Raw genomic sequence first — 16523 nt, forward strand, 5'->3', positions numbered from 1 at the left:
ACTTAAGTAGTACTTTAAAGTATTTCTACTTACGTAGTTTTTTTTGGTATCTGTACTACTTTTACTTTACTACATCCCTAAAGAAAATATTGTTCTTTTTATTCCACACATTTTCCCTGACAACCCAAAGTACTCAATACATTTTGAATGCTTATCAGGACAGGAAAATTGTGAAATTTACACACTTATCAAGAGAACACATGGTCATCCTTACTGCCTATGGTCTGGCAGACTCACTAAACACAAATGCATCTTTTGTAAATGTCTGAGGGCTGGAGTGTGCCCCTTGCTATCCGTACATATATATATTTAAAAAATGGTGCCGTCTGGTTTGCTTAATATAAGGAATTTGAAATTATTTATACTTACTTTTGATACTTAAGTATATTTAAAACCAAATACTTTTAGACTTTTACTCAAGTAGAATTTTACTGGGTGACTTTCACTTTTAACTTTCTATTAAGGTATCTATACTTTCACTCAAGTATGACAATTGGGTACTTTTTCCACCACTGGTAGCTACAGCCACAAAATGACCCTTTTTATCTGATTGTGAGTTATTAGGTGTTAAGTCTGTCCTGCAATGAAATCATTAACCTCACAATGCTTTCCCCAACTTTAGAATAGTAGTCTACGGTTACTTATTTAAAATGGCCCACGTTCTTTGAATGTCTTGGATAATTCCCCACTATTATCCGGCGTCTGTATTGTTGCATTTTAAACGGTGAGTTTAAAAGCATTAGCTAGGCTTACCTCACTTTGTTGTTTTTCCATGCTCTAGTCTCATTGCTGTTAAGGGACAATGTAACGGACACACATTAGCTAATCGCTGTAGAGAAGACTGCTGCTATTGCGCCTGGTTGTGGGAACTTCATTAATGCACTGAGAGAGAAAAGCTCTGGATTGCTCCCAGTAAAGTATGTGTTAAAGGAACCAGCAGTACCTGTTCCATCCCGCATGGTCTCCTCAGTCTCCCCTCCTCTAGGACGTTTAATTCTGCTCTATAGCAAGCAGCAACGCGTCTCATCTACCTGCCATAATGACATTTTATTCAACATAGCGGAGGAGAACTTTGCCCAAGGCTCCCTGTTTATTATGATAACATTTTGTTTTGTAAAGGATTTACTTGCTAACGTGTGTGTGTGTGTGTATGTTGGTACACTTCACATTCACTCTCCATTCATCAAATCTACACTGAGTGTACAAAACATAAACAGACTGACCAGGTGAATCCAGGTGAAAGCTATGATCCCTTATTGATGTCATTTGTTAAATCCACTTCAATCAGTGTAGATGAAGGGGAGGAGACAGGTTAAAGAAGGATTTTTAACCAATGAGACAATTGACAAATTATTTAAGTGCCTTTGAATGGGGTATGGTAGTAGGTGCCAAGTGTACCGGTTTGTGTCAAGAACTGCAAAGCTGCTGGGGTTTTTCCACGCTCAACAGTCTCCTGTGTGTCAAGAATGGTCCGCCACCTAAAGGACATCCAGCCAACTTGACAACTGTGGGAAGCATTGGAGTCAACATGGGCCAGCATCCCTGTGGAACGCTTTCGACACCTTGTAGAGTCCCTGCCCCGATGGCAAAAGGGGGGAGGGGTGTTCTTAATGTTTTGTACTCTGTGTATATTACACATGAGCACCGGCACTTTATTCTCTCTCCTTAATTTACCAGTGGTAAACCTGGAGAGTTGATGCATCATGCATTACTTTATGGGCTTCTGTCTGAACGAAGGGGATGGGTTACAGCGCAGCATGGGAATTTATATCTCCTACATTAAGTTACCAGGTAAGTTTACAAGACTTGTCAATTTGCCAGACAGAAGAATGAGTGCAACTCTTTGCTCCTATTTATCAAATACATGCAAACAACGCCCTTTCAGAAGTTGGCTAAACTCAACATTTATTATTAACATGCATTGTAGGATTTTATTGCTAGACAGTGATACAGAGGCCCAAATATACAAGCGCAGTAGTAAAAATCCATGTTTACGGAGCGAGCGAGAGAGAGAGAGATCAAGCTAATTGCAGTAGCAGAAAGCAATAGATGTGATTGTGCATTCATGTGGTGGAATAATACACCTCAGAATATATGACCTAATTTCCATAGAGAGAGAAGTAGAATCATGTAACCAGGAGGATACTGCAAACCATGTTTACAGGAGAGTATCTCTACGGTGCTGCGCAGACAGATTGTTGTGAGAGAAGGGTTGGACACATAACACAGAACTTGACTGGACCTGACACACTTTTCCCATTTGGAGCGCACCAGGATGGTACAGTGCCATACATCAATGGGAAGTTGAGTGAAAAGCAGGAAAGAGGTGACCTTTTCACACGAGCAATACAAAACGTCCATGGCCGATACGTTTCAATGATTATGGTGATGAAATTCATCATATGATTTCAAAGGTGATTTCCAAAATCCAGTAAGAGCTACTGTATCCGACATGCTTTAACAGAGAGTACACACAAAAACCCATAGCAGCTATTTACAAATGATTGAGTGACATCAGCTAACCGCTAGAATATTTAGTCCAATGTCCTCTCTCCTGGAGTGCTCCATCCATCCATGCCTTCAGCGGTGTGCAGCAAGTGGGTGAACCCGTCTCTCCTCGTTTACATCTGATGTTTAGAGACTAGGAGAATCGAGAAAAAGACGTTTGATATTCACGGATAGAGTGCCAGGCTCTATGCCCCAGCCTCTATGGGTGCCTCCAGGGCTTTGATGTGCACGCTGGGCAGGCCGAACCAGGATGGGGGCAGCTCCTTTCCCTGGCCAGCACTGTCATCCTGGAACTTGATGTTAAGGTAGAAGTCTCCCGTGTAGAGGAACAGGAGGGCTCCCATACACACAGAGTTCTCTGTGGGCTTCACCTAGGAAAACAACACAAAAGAGACATTCAGAGTGCTTTGGAGAGCTAACTCATTGGAGAATAGTTTCACCACCAATCACACACACACACACACACACACACACACACACACACACACACACACACACACACACACACACACACACACACCGTGTCTATGTAGAAGGTGTTAGATCCAATGAAGGTGACTGCGTCCTGCAGGTCATAGTTCTGAACTCCGTTGTGGTAGTCCTGGAAGGGAACCACGGTCAGGGCGAACGGTCCGACCTCGTTCTTACTACGATTGGTCAGTTTCACCTCCAATGGCACAGCGTCGCCCACCCTACAGTCGGCGATGATGTCACAGTCACACGGTTTCCCGTTCACCACCACATCTAGAGAGAGGGAGTTGGGGGATGAACACCTACATATCCAGACATTGTTTCAATTACCACATGGAAGCATAGATTGCTGTGTGCACAGTCACAGTTGTTCCTCTATGAAATATTAATGCTTGGTTGGATTTGAGGTTTTACTACTATTTCTGTAATTAAACACATTATCAGTATGGTTGTCTTGAGAGAACCTGTAGCTTTGAAAATAAAAGCAAAATGAGGGCTGCAACTGATATCAAGTCTTTTAGATAGTAAGGAATGAATTTGTGAACAGAAGACAGACTTGTGGAGATCTTAAATGTGTCATGGAACAATTTCGCTCAACATGTATTTTTCCCAATCACAGGCGTGTCTCTCTCCGTCTTCCCAACAACCTGCATTCACATCTCAGAATGACCCACCCTCAGAGCTCTCTCTCTCTGCTATGCCATTTCCATTTCATTTGCATTCATGAAAACACTGTACACAGCCTTCACATGTGCGGACATATCTCGCAGCACATTGTTTCTGGTGTGGGATCAATAGTTTAAGAGGAGCTTTTATTTAAATGAATGGAGAGCGAGGGAGCTCTGGGGATTGAAGGAATTCAGACTGCATCCTATCAATCTCACGCATGACTCATTACTGTCTAGAAGGGATGTTGGAAACCTCCAGCCCCACCTCATTCTACCCCCATACTCTCACAGAGAGGCACCATCTCTCCCCTCTTTCTGCATCGCCCCTCTCTGACATGTCCAACTGAGTTGAATTAAGGTGTAAATTACATTTCTCTAGTGTGTAGCCAATCCAGATATGGCACTGTTTGGTTCAGGTGGAACCACCACGTTTGTTTCTATAATGAGCTCTATGGTTCTTCTGCTCCTCTGGGGGGAGGGAGGGAGAGAAACACACACACACACACACACACACACACACACACACACACACACACACACACACACACACACACACACACACACACACACACACACGTGCAATGCCTTGTGGCTGTAGTTAGAATTGCTAGTCAGCCATTGAGGCCATGCGACATGAAAGAGCCGGGTGTGAGTGTTGTGGTGCGTCCTCTGCTGTGGTGTGTTGTACCACAGACTGCGGAGCCTCACAGGCAGACGTACACAGACTGGGAGCCTGAAGACTGGAGGGAGCTACCAGAGAGCTGAGCCGTGCCACACTGAGCCCCCTCCCTAGTGAAACAGAGCCAGGGTGTCCCACCCCAGGGAATCTGCAACTCTATCACAGTGCCATTCAGCTCCACATCTAACACTACACTATGTTGAACCTGGAGCGACACATTCAGCTACACATCTACACTGTATGTTGAACCTGGAACGACACATTCAGCTACACATCTACACTGTATGTTGAACCTGGAACGACACATTCAGCTACACATCTACACTGTATGTTGAACCTGGAACGACACATTCAGCTACACATCTACACTGTATGTTGAACCTGGAACGACACATTCAGCTACACATCTACACTGTATGTTGAACCTGGAACGACACATTCAGCTACACATCTACACTGTACGTTGAACCTGGAACGACACATTCAGCTACACATCTACACTGTACGTTGAACCTGGAACGACACATTCAGCTACACATCTACACTGTACGTTGAACCTGGAACGACACATTCAGCTACACATCTACACTGTACGTTGAACCTGGAACGACACATTCAGCTACACATCTACACTGTACGTTGAACCTGGAACGACACATTCAGCTACACATCTACACTGTATGTTGAACCTGGAACGACACATTCAGCTACACATCTACACTGTATGTTGAACCTGGAACGACACATTCAGCTACACATCTACACTGTATGTTGAACCTGGAACGACACATTCAGCTACACATCTACACTGTATGTTGAACCTGGAACGACACATTCAGCTACACATCTACACTGTATGTTGAACCTGGAACGACACATTCAGCTACACATCTACACTGTATGTTGAACCTGGAACGACACATTCAGCTACACATCTACACTGTATGTTGAACCTGGAACGACACATTCAGCTACACATCTACACTGTATGTTGAACCTGGAGCGACACATTCAGCTACACATCTACACTGTATGTTGAACCTGGAACGACACATTCAGCTACACATCTACACTGTATGTTGAACCTGGAACGACACATTCAGCTACACATCTACACTGTATGTTGAACCTGGAGCGACACATTCAGCTACACATCTACACTGTATGTTGAACCTGGAACGACACATTCAGCTACACATCTACACTGTATGTTGAACCTGGAACGACACATTCAGCTCCAGCTAGCTATACGTCTGCATTGCCAATCTACCGAGCAGTCTCTTAACTCACTGCAATAGACTAAGCTACTTCTGTCAGAACCCGAGAATACGTACACAGAGGTTCTCTAGAGGAGAACGTTGTGTGTCTCTCTGTCTGTGGGAAAAAGTTGTCTCCAAAACGTGTTGTGATGGAATATGATTGACAGTGTAAGAAGAGAGGGAGAGACGACTGAGACAGAAGACAGTCAAGTCAAACAGTAGCAATGTGATCAGTACAGAGATGTAACGTCACAACATTACCATTACCCCTGAGCAGCAGAGGGTTCTTCTGGTAGGAATCCACTCTCCGTTGTAACTGGATTCTACACTGTATAATCCAGATGATTTGCTTGTCTTTTTACTCACATAAAAGCCAGGTAATTATTTGGTGCAATTATGCTAAACATGGATCTGTGAGTATTTGAATAGTCCCGTTAACATATTGTTCATGATATTTGGGCTTTAGTGTCTCCACAGCTTGAAGGGACCTGTGGGACTTAACAATACACTCCGACAGTACACACCATTCATAGGTAGGAGATTCTAACGTGACACCATTCATAGGTAGGAGATTCTAACGTGACACCATTCATAGGTAGGAGATTCTAACGTGACACCATTCATAGGTAGGAGATTCTAACGTGACACCATTCATAGGTAGGAGATTCTAACGTGACACCATTCATAGGTAGGAGATTCTAACGTGACACCATTCATAGGTAGGAGATTCTAACGTGACACCATTCATAGGTAGGAGATTCTAACGTGACACCATTCATAGGTAGGAGATTCTAACGTGACACCATTCATAGGTAGGAGATTCTAACGTGACACCATTCATAGGTAGGAGATTCTAACGTGACACCATTCATAGGTAGGAGATTCTAACGTGACACCATTCATAGGTAGGAGATTCTAACGTGACACCATTCATAGGTAGGAGATTCTAACGTGACACCATTCATAGGTAGGAGATTCTAACGTGACACCATTCATAGGTAGGAGATTCTAACGTGACACCTTTCCAATTGGTTAGATTTAGTTGTTCAAAAGCTTGTTGCTAGGAGATATGCATATTACAGGTACAGTTGTAAACAGGGATGATGAATTCCAACACATTAACTAGTGAACAAAAGAGGAAGGCAGGTGTGAGATGAGCTGAGTCACAGGCTGGTTTCTGTCGGGGGGCCGGAACATAATCATTTGTACACTGGAAATTGACCACAACTAAACCCCAAATTAGATTATATTTGAAAATACCAATGATTTGTAGCTGAACTTCTGGTAATTTTAGACTTTTTCTTTTAACTAAAAACCTTTGGGGGCCCAGATACAAAACACTAGAGGGACAGCTCTGACCCGCCGGCCGCCAGTTGCCAATCCCTGGTCGACACACACGTCCACACGCAAGCGCACACACACACACGCCTCAATCCCCGCCTGCACATTTACAACACAAACTCCTGTTAACTCCTCTCCTCCTTGGTAGTCTGCACAAAGCCTGAGTGACTGAGGGAGTCATTAAGGGAATACTTCAGCTCAACTCAGAGTTAAGTACAGCCTGCAGTGGGAAGGAAGCCCAGGGTTACAGGGGAGGAACCTGCAGTAAAGAACTAATGGCTATCACATTGACATTAGACGGCAGTTCTACCTCAGACCTTGTATGCCTTTCAATAAAATGCTTAGCCATGCTGCACCATTATAAGGGCCATAAGAAATAGTTTCACTTTAAGGCTACATACAGAGTCTTTCTGTATTCAGACAGCATCATAATCAAGACCTCCTGGGATTGCTGAGCACCGATGTGTGAGCTGAGTGGATTCCGCGCTGTCCTCTTCCACCGCCATGATAAACATATCATGGTCTCTAAATAAGTAATAGATTCTGGTTGGTGTTCCTCTTAACCAATGAACAAAGGTAAAGCGAAGAAACCCAGGCCTGTGATTGGTTGACTGAACGAGGCACCCAGCATCTTGTTCCATTTTCTCCAGAGAAGAATGTGACAGATTTCTCCTTAATAGCATACGCTGCATAGTGTGTGTGTGTGTTTACCGTGCGTCAGTTAAACACTACCCCCATGGTTCCCTGCCCTGCATGGTTCTCAGTGCTAGACAGGTGTGTGATGTAAACAAGGTGATTAAACCATGTGTGTGATTTAAGTCTTTGGGGGTTTGAGTAAACACACCTTACCCCATCACCCCAGGGCCGCAGTGCTGAGAGGATGAAGTGAAGCAGAATGAATAGTTCAATTAAAAGACCATGTTTTGTTACCGAACAAGAAGCCACCTATAACAGGAGAGAGAGAGAAGCTGGAGAACAAATGGTTCCCTCTCCTCATTCTCATACTGGTGTATTAGAGGGAGGGAGGGAGAGAGGGAGGAAAGGAGGGAGGGAGGAAAGGAACGGTGAGAGAAAGAGGAGGAATAGAAAGGTTGGGAGGAAGGAGGAGGAGCCGTCTGACAGAAGAATTGTACTAATAAAACACCAAACACAGACATATAGACAAATTCCAGCAGACTGGGTAGTGGGGGAATAGAGACAGAGAGAGAGAGAGAGAGAGAGAGAGAGAGAGAGACAGCAGAAGAGAGAGAGAGAGACAGCAGAAGAGAGAGAGAGAGAGAGAGACAGCAGAAGAGAGAGAGAGCGCGAGCAAGAATGAGCGAGAGACAGAGAGAGAGACTTCACTGCAATTAAACACACCACTAGCTACAACAGCTGCTCCTTTTGCAGTCGCAACAAGTGGTCTGTAGCTTTCTTCTTGTTGCTGTGGCCACACTCTATTGCGGAGGCAAAGAGCTGCGCTGCGGCGTCACCACAGCAACCACGCTTGGCCCCAGCCAGTGCAGGGCAGAGAGAGAGATATAGGAGAGAGAGCTAGATGGAGGAGAGAGAGCGAGTGAGGGAGAGAGCGTGAGCGGGAGGGAAAGAGAGAGTGAGAGGAAAAGAAGGAAAGAGCGAGGGAGAGAGGAAAAAGAGGGAAAGAGAGAGGAAAAGAGGGAGAGAGAGAGCGGGAGGGAAAGAGAGAGAGAGAGCGGGAGGGAAAGAGAGAGAGAGAGCGGGAGGGAAAGAGAGAGTGAGCGGGAGGGAAAGAGAGAGGGAGAGAGAGAGGGAAAGAGAGAGGAAGAGAGAGTGAAAGAGAGAGAGACCTGCTGAATACACTACATTACGATACGAGTGAGGATATCACTGATGAAAACTAGCGAGTCTGTGAGATAAAACAAACCTCACAGCAGCTCTTCTCTACTTCTATGTGACAGAAAAACTACGTGTTTACCTGATTTGTTTGATATTAATAGTTAGCAATTAATACTTAACAAATAGGAAGACATTTATGTTCTGTTTAATTGTGTTTCTGTAGTTAGTCTGGGCGTATGGTCAAGAAATGGGTTTTGCTAGAGATAGCTCGAGCTGACAATGACTTGGTGATAAAACCTAAAGCTGGCATTCCATAGACAAGATGTGGTGTGTGTGTGACCCGAGACAGAGAGAGCTTGGAAGAGTTTAGAGAAACGCCTCATTGTCTCATCATCCTGGCATCTGGGAAACTAAGCCGGGTTGGAACCAGTCTGACTAAGCATTTTTAGGTCCTATATAAGATCAGTTTTTCCCCCCGTTTTCAGTTAGGCTCTCGGCCCAAGACTGTAGGGTTGACGGTTTCATTATTGCAATAACGAACCGATATTGAATAAAGATGATAGTTGAAGAAATGACAAAGTGTCTCTCACTTGATTAGAATATTCCACAACAAGCTACAGCAGATAAGGTCTCCTCTCTAGGAATTACACCTATGTTTTAGAGAGGTGCCAATTCTCCAGGCTGAGTGTGTGTGCGTGTGTGTGTGTGTGTGTTCAGTGGCAGTCGTAGCGTATCACCAGGTTGACTCAACACAGCTGCATGATTGAGTCAGTCAGTCAGTCACATTCGATAGGAAGGAGACTGGAGGACTCAGCAGGAAGACAGAGACGCTGCTGCTGCATGGCATGACATGCTCAGTGCATAGCTTCTCCCATGGGGGTTCTCTCTTACATTATGTCTGGGTCTTAACTACTTCTAAATACTAGCTATCACCTGATTCTGCTAGTTCAGGAGAGACCTTTGGTCATGTTAAGGTAGCTGTGTAGTTACACAGGCGGTATGGTTCTATTTAGGATGCCTTTCAGGCTAAATCAAGTGCCCCTTACGTAGTTGAAAGAAAACAAATACTATGTGGACCCAGGTGTGGTAGCTAGGCCTAGTTGGAGGCCTAGCTACAGGGAAAGTTTAATAGTGCCCAGTTACCACTTTAGGCCAGGGTCCTTGATGGATAAACTGATGGGAGCCTGGGTGTGCTGGCTGTCTAAAGGTTGGTTGGGATGTGTGTGTGTGTGTGTGTGTGTGTGTGTGTGTGTGTGTGTGTGTGCCCGTAAAAGGTTGCGTTGTGGCGTGGTGTAACTAAAAATATCCCCACCCCCAGCGCCATCTGGCCCTTTACAACTATCGCCATAACAACCAGCAGCACCACTTCTGCTGTCTTTCACCACCATGAACAATCAGCTTTTAAAGATTCAATCTGTTACAGCGGGAGGAGAGAGGAGAAGAGGGAGGGAAGGGAAGAGTAAGAGAGGAGAGAAGTTAGGGAAATACAATGTTTTGTCTTCACAAGCTAGGTTTCCAATCCAATTGGTGACAGATGGTCATGCAAATATTATAAAATAGGCATAAATAAAATGATGCACAACTTTCCTACCAATGGTGTTTCTACCATACTGACTTGTTGCTGATAAAAATCAGTACGTGATGACAAGTACTTTTTCGCTTAAATTTTCATGTACCGACTAAAAATGAAAAGTTCGATGGGTTTCCATCGCATTTGAATCTCTACCGATAGTTTTGTTACAAAAAACGTTGCGTTAAATAACAAATGTTCCTACTCTGGTCTTGGCACATGCGTGCTAGCCAACCGCTGGCTGCTACAGTCTGGGTAGACTGTGTGGGTAGGCTGTGTTGGTAGGCTGTCCGGGTAGGCTGTGTGGGTAGGCTGTGCAGGTAGGCTCGCGGGTAGCCTGTGCGGGTAGGCTGTGTTGGTAGGCTGTGCGGGTAGGCTGTGCAGGTAGGCTGTGCGGGTAGGCTGTGCGGGTAGGGTACCCGGGTAGGCTGTGCGGGTAGGCTGTGCGGGTAGCCCGTGCAGGTATTTTTATTTATCAAATGGCAGTCAAGCATCGATCATCATGTCACCAGACTAATACCCTTGATATTTATTGGAAAGGAGTATCAAGCTTATCACGTGCACTTGTGAACTTCCTCATAACTTATTTCATCTGTAGCCTAACAAACTGCATGCTTTGCCGAGTTGTAGAGGACGTCACACTATGGCATGACTCAACGTTTACTTCAAAATGTTATTATATCAATATGTCAATTTCTTCTATAAGGAATTTTACTGACACAAAATGATCCCACCATGTCGAACGAACATTTATAAATGTCTGCATTTATAAAATTGTACATATTTTTTTTAGATGGTATGACTTTACTTGTGGTTACGGTCTAGTTCGTTTGTATTGATTATACAAGTTGAGGTACACAACATACACAATACCTTCACTCAGTTTGTGGACTACTGTCTGTAATATCTAAAGCATGTGACAGACTTAAGAGCTGGGAGGTAGTCGCTCTACTGCTTTGGCCAGCTATGTAGCAACACATGCAGCATGGATGATAAAGAGTAAAATCAAAACATGTAATGCCAATTTAGAACCCATTTATTGCAACACACTTATAAAGGCTCGGAGTAATGTTGAGGCATCTGTGCCTCTCTATCAATGACTGTCGTTACGTCACGGTTACTGTACGCTAACACGTTTTACACAGAATTGGTTGAATACCAATGATCAAACTTATTGGCAAGCCCCCTAGCTACCCAGCTGGGGAGTGTAGCACTGTTTTTGTTGGGGGATGAGTGATTTCATTGGTCCTCTGTGTGAAATGCGGCTATTGCACTGTACAGAGCTCTGAGAGTAGAGCTGGCTGGTATCAGGGCTTTTGGCCGAGACAGAGGGAGAGAGCAGTGGCTCTGTGACCAGATCAGACAGACCAATGGCTCTGTGACCATCTCTGAGAGAGAGAGAGACAGCGAGAGAGACAGCGAGAGAGACAGCGAGAGAGACAGCGAGAGAGACAGCGGAGAGAGAGAGAGAGAGAGAGAGAGAGAGAGAGAGAGAGAGAGAGAGAGAGAGAGAGAGAGAGAGAGAGAGAGAGAGAGAGAGAGAGAGAGAGAGCCTAAGTAATGTAGAGATTGACTGGCCCCCGCCTGACTGACTCTCCTGCTTATCAACTAGAAAAAAACTGTGGCCGCATACACACACCTGCCTCTCTCCTCTGAATGGTTGTCATTTTGGCTGCTGGCTACAGGCCGACCTGCTTCTTCCCAATGAGAGAGCTTTAATTAGTAGAAGTTCTATGAAGCATGACTAATACTGCACGCACGCAAGACAGTTAGATGCACAAATATCATACCACCCCCAAAATGCTAACTTCATCTGTTATTGTAATGGTGAAAGGTTAGCATGTCTTGGGGGTATGATATAAAATGCTAACTTCATCTGTTATTGTAATGGTGAAAGGTTAGCATGTCTTGGGGGTAAGATATAAAATGCTAACTTCATCTGTTATTGTAATGGTGAAAGGTTAGCATGTCTTGGGGGTAAGATATCTGTAACTTTCTCACTCATCATTATTCCAGATTCCATCAGGACTACGCGTCATCATGGTTGCATCCACATGAATGTAGAAGTGTTTAGAAACATATTCTACACTTATTTACAATAAAAGCTCACTGCATACTGGAGTGTTTAAATAGCGTTGACGTATCCACAGACAACAGGGATGTTTCCCTTCTTCTTCCACTGTGGACTCTCTGTCTATAGATGCAGATCTCTGTGGTCGCCGTAGCACCAGCACCCCATAATAATGTACGTAACAAGGAGATGGAGAGAGAGTGGCCAGATGCCATTGGATACCACTGGCTCCAATCTAAAGATGGAAATGTAATTTGTTGTGTCTCATTTGATCCCTCTCTCTGACTCTCCTTTTTCTACTTCAGTCAGAACCAATTGAGGCAATTTCCATGTATAATTATCTATTCTATTTGGGGCTTCCTGAACTGAATTGGCAGCGTCTGGTCATTTGTTATTCAGTCCAGATCGGCCATCACAGCCCCAGAGGGAACGTGTTCACTGCATATGGCCAGGGGGAAGCAGGCTACATTTACTCCAATAAATGGTTGCTAAGAATATAATTGTTATGCGTTCCAAGTGGCACAGCGGTCTAAGGCACTGACCCGGGTTCGATCCCAGGCTGTGTCACAACCGGCCGTGACCATAGGGCGGTGCACAATTGGCCCAGGTGTGTCCGGGTTTGGGGAGGGGCTTTACTTGGCTCGTGGCGGGCCAGACGCCTGCAGGCTGACTTCGGTCGTCAGTTGAACGGTATTTCCTCTGACACATTGGTGCAGCTGGCTACCGGGTTAAGCGGGCGGGTGTTCAGCAACACGGTTTTCCGGGTCATGTTTCGGGGACGCATGGCTCGACCTTCGCCTCTCCCGAGCCCGTTGGGGAGTTGCAGCGATGAGACAAGATCGTAATTGGATGTCACAAAATTTGGGAGAAAAAGGGGGTAAAATACAAACAAATAATAAGAAATATTGTTAGACAATGCTCTATGGTACAGGCAGCACAGCACACCCACACACTCTGAACTAACAGGTCAGTTCTGTGTTTTCCACCTCAATGGTTAACGATGTGGTGAAGGTATAAGCTGATTCTAGATCTGTGCCTAAGGGCAGCAGAGCCTAAACTGCAGTAAACATTGTTCAGCCTGGTTCAGAACCATGGACAGCTCTGGATAGCCTACCTCCTTCAGTCCTGCCATAATTACTGAGTCAGTGCATTTTCTTTCAAGAACCATCATAGCAGATGTTTATGATTCAAGTCAGAATCAACCAAGAAAAGCTGAAATGGTCAGACTTTCACAGTTAGTGGCCTCCCGGAGAGAGTTCCAACCAATGAATGTAGGCTTCCAGCCCCAGCCATCAGAGTGTTATACAGAGCTCTTAAAGAGAAGTGAAAGAGCATTATTGTATTTTATTAGGGAGAGGACCGAGTCTGCACCACCTCAGCTGCTGAAACCTGGTGAAATCAATGTTTGACTGTCATTTTACAATTAGATTTAGGCTAAAAGCTGTGTTTGTTCAGATGGGCTCTCAAAGGGGACCCGTCACAGCATGAGGCTGTTATTACTGTGATGTTTGCATACGGAACATTCATTTGTGATGTTGTGTGATAGACTCATGATATGACTTCATCCTCCAGCACAACTTCCCCCTCTGTTCATAGCAGTCTATTCATGCACAATAACACAGACCCCCCCCCCCCCCAGGCGTCCAGCCATTAGGCTACAGTCAGAATCACAGGTTGGAAAACCAGCATCATATTCCTATTCTCTAAAGGCCAAACAAACAGTAAACAAACAGCTTTCAGCATTTTCCAAATGACTTTCATTAGCGTTATCGCCACCCTTTTGAGCTGCATCACCCCCCTGCATCCCCGATAGAGACAAAGGAGATATGAGTACAACTCTGAGGACTCGTGCTTGGGCTGTGTTAGTATGAAGCCAGTGATTTATGTCAGAGCTGAACCGAGCAGAGCTAGGCACTGAGGATCCACTTGAGCACAAAGCAACGAGCCATTCGCTGCAAAGCCCTGCTAATCACGTAGATAGATCATATATATATAGAAGAGAATTCAAATGATTCCCTATTTCCCCAGCAGACTACAACAGCCACAGTGTTCTGGGGGCTAGAGAAATAACAACAGATTTCAAAGGCCAGATTGTAGGGAGGAATAATGAAGTCAAAAACAGCTGTTTGACTAACTCTAATGTGATAATCCAGCTCTCTCTAACATCCAGAGCAGAGGTAGGCAACACTGGGCCTGGAGGGCCACTTTATGTTTTTGAATTAAATAACTTGGAAGACAAAATGTGTTGAATTTAGTCAATCACTGAACCGGCCAATTAGCTCAGTTGGTCTGGTGTGGTGCCTAGTTGTGGACCATATCCTGCGATACCTGCGGCACTCCAGGAAGAAGGTTGCTTACCCCTGATCTAGAGAATTCTATAAAGGAGACATCTTTCCTTGGAGAATAGAATTTTAACAGCATTTATCACTTAAAGTAAGACAGATTATTTAACGATAAGCCTAGCCAATGTGTTTTACCTAGCCATTCTTATGCTTCAACGGCCCAACATGACACCGTCCGTTGTTCTTCTCCCAACATGGTTTTAACATGGTCCAACATGGTTTAACATGATAGCATCCATTGTTCTTCTCCTACATGATTCATGGTAACATTAGCCTACCTTCCACTCTGAAAACCCTTAAGAACATTGGGATTCTAGTCATTTCACGAGTTACATCTTTGCACAGATCACATCTCATTTAAAAGTGGGTGTATTGTTTTGTTCCTCAGTCTTCAGCCTAAAGGAAATCATTCGTATTAATGTGAGATGACCTTCCCCATGGAGGATGACTGTTATTCCTTATTCATAAAGGATACAGTACCACTCATCATCGCTGATTAATATTAGCATGCTACAACATGCCTTAGACAAGAGAACTCATTACACTTCATTTTAGTCTAAAATAATGTTCATAGAGACAGTAGATGATGGTTAACATGGCTTTGCCTTCAGAACAGCCTCAATTCGTCGGGGCATAGACTCTACAAGGTGTTGAAAGCGTTCTACAGGGATGCTGGCCCATTTTGACGCCAATGCTTCCCACAGTTGTATCAAGTTGGCTGGATGTCCTTTGGGTGGTGGACAATTCTTTATACACACGGGAAACTGTTGAGTGTGAAAAACCCAGCAGCATTGCAGTTCTTGCCACACTCAAACTGGTGCGCCTGGCACCTACTACCATAAACTGTTCCAAGACACAAATCTTTTGTCTTGCCAAATCACACTCTGAATGACACACGATCCATGTCTCAATTGTCTCAAGGCTTAAAAATCTTTTAACCTGTCTCCTCCCCTTCATCTACGCTGATTGAAGTGGATTTAACAAGTGACATCAATAAGGGATCATAGCTTTCACCTGGATTCACCTGGTCAGTCTATGTCATGGAAAGAGCAGGTGTTCTTAATGTTTTGTACACTCAGTGTATAACATTAGTCTACGATGAGACGGTGTGTTCCAGTGAAGTAAACACAGTCTACTCTACAACGCAGTAAGAGGAGTAGCATGAATCTCTAAAGACAAACAATAACAGGCACTCAACAACAACACAGAGAGAATTGTCTTCATTGTATTCATTCAACGCACATATGAAATGCATTATCCTCTGGGGTGCCATACAGGAGAACAGATATAAAGCCATTTATCTACTATCACTATCAAATATTTGCCAACTGGGAGAGTATAGCAGTTCACTGAGCTGGAGCTGTATTGTGTTGTAAAAGGATCCACCTGTTTTTCCTACAGTATGACATCATTTCTCTCTTCAAGACTGGAAAAATAAACAGTAGCATGGACAACGGCCTGCCATTATCCCAATACACGCACAGGTACAGGCCTGCCACTAACTTAATACACTGGTGCACGCACGCACGCGCACACACACACGCAAAATGGCCCGCTTCTATCCCAATACATTGACTGACTCCTGCACCGTTACCAATACTAGGACTAGGAGGACTATGAGGGAGGGATGGAGGGAGACGAGGGGAAAGTGGAGAGAAGAGAGGATGAGGGATCGGGGGAGAAAACACCTTCAGTGCTGAACCAGCTTTATTAAGCTACAGGACGATTCACCTGGGTGGATCAGTGAAGAACATGGCGAGCTGTCATACCCTGCACACGCTATAAAAGCACACTTTGATTTCCTGCCTTATTACATTTCA

At 44.5% G+C, this 16523-nt stretch overlaps 1 protein-coding gene across 1 annotated transcript in view; it reads right to left on the bottom strand.

Annotated features, from left to right (window-relative positions):
• Positions 1–1888: 1888 nt before the first annotated feature.
• The window catches only part of trappc9 (trafficking protein particle complex subunit 9), a 298405-nt gene continuing 283770 nt past the window's right edge, over positions 1889–16523 (bottom strand). The window contains exons 24-25 of the mRNA XM_014177781.3: positions 3029–3252; positions 1889–2879 (exon numbers count right to left, since the gene is read on the bottom strand). Of these exons, the coding sequence (XP_014033256.1) occupies positions 2694–2879; positions 3029–3252 (410 nt within the window). The 3' untranslated portion in view covers positions 1889–2693. The remainder of the gene's footprint in view (positions 2880–3028; positions 3253–16523) is intronic.

Source organism: Salmo salar, chromosome 27, assembly GCF_965601325.2.
Source record: "Salmo salar chromosome 27, fSalSal1, whole genome shotgun sequence".
Classification (NCBI taxonomy): Eukaryota; Metazoa; Chordata; class Actinopteri; order Salmoniformes; family Salmonidae; genus Salmo; species Salmo salar.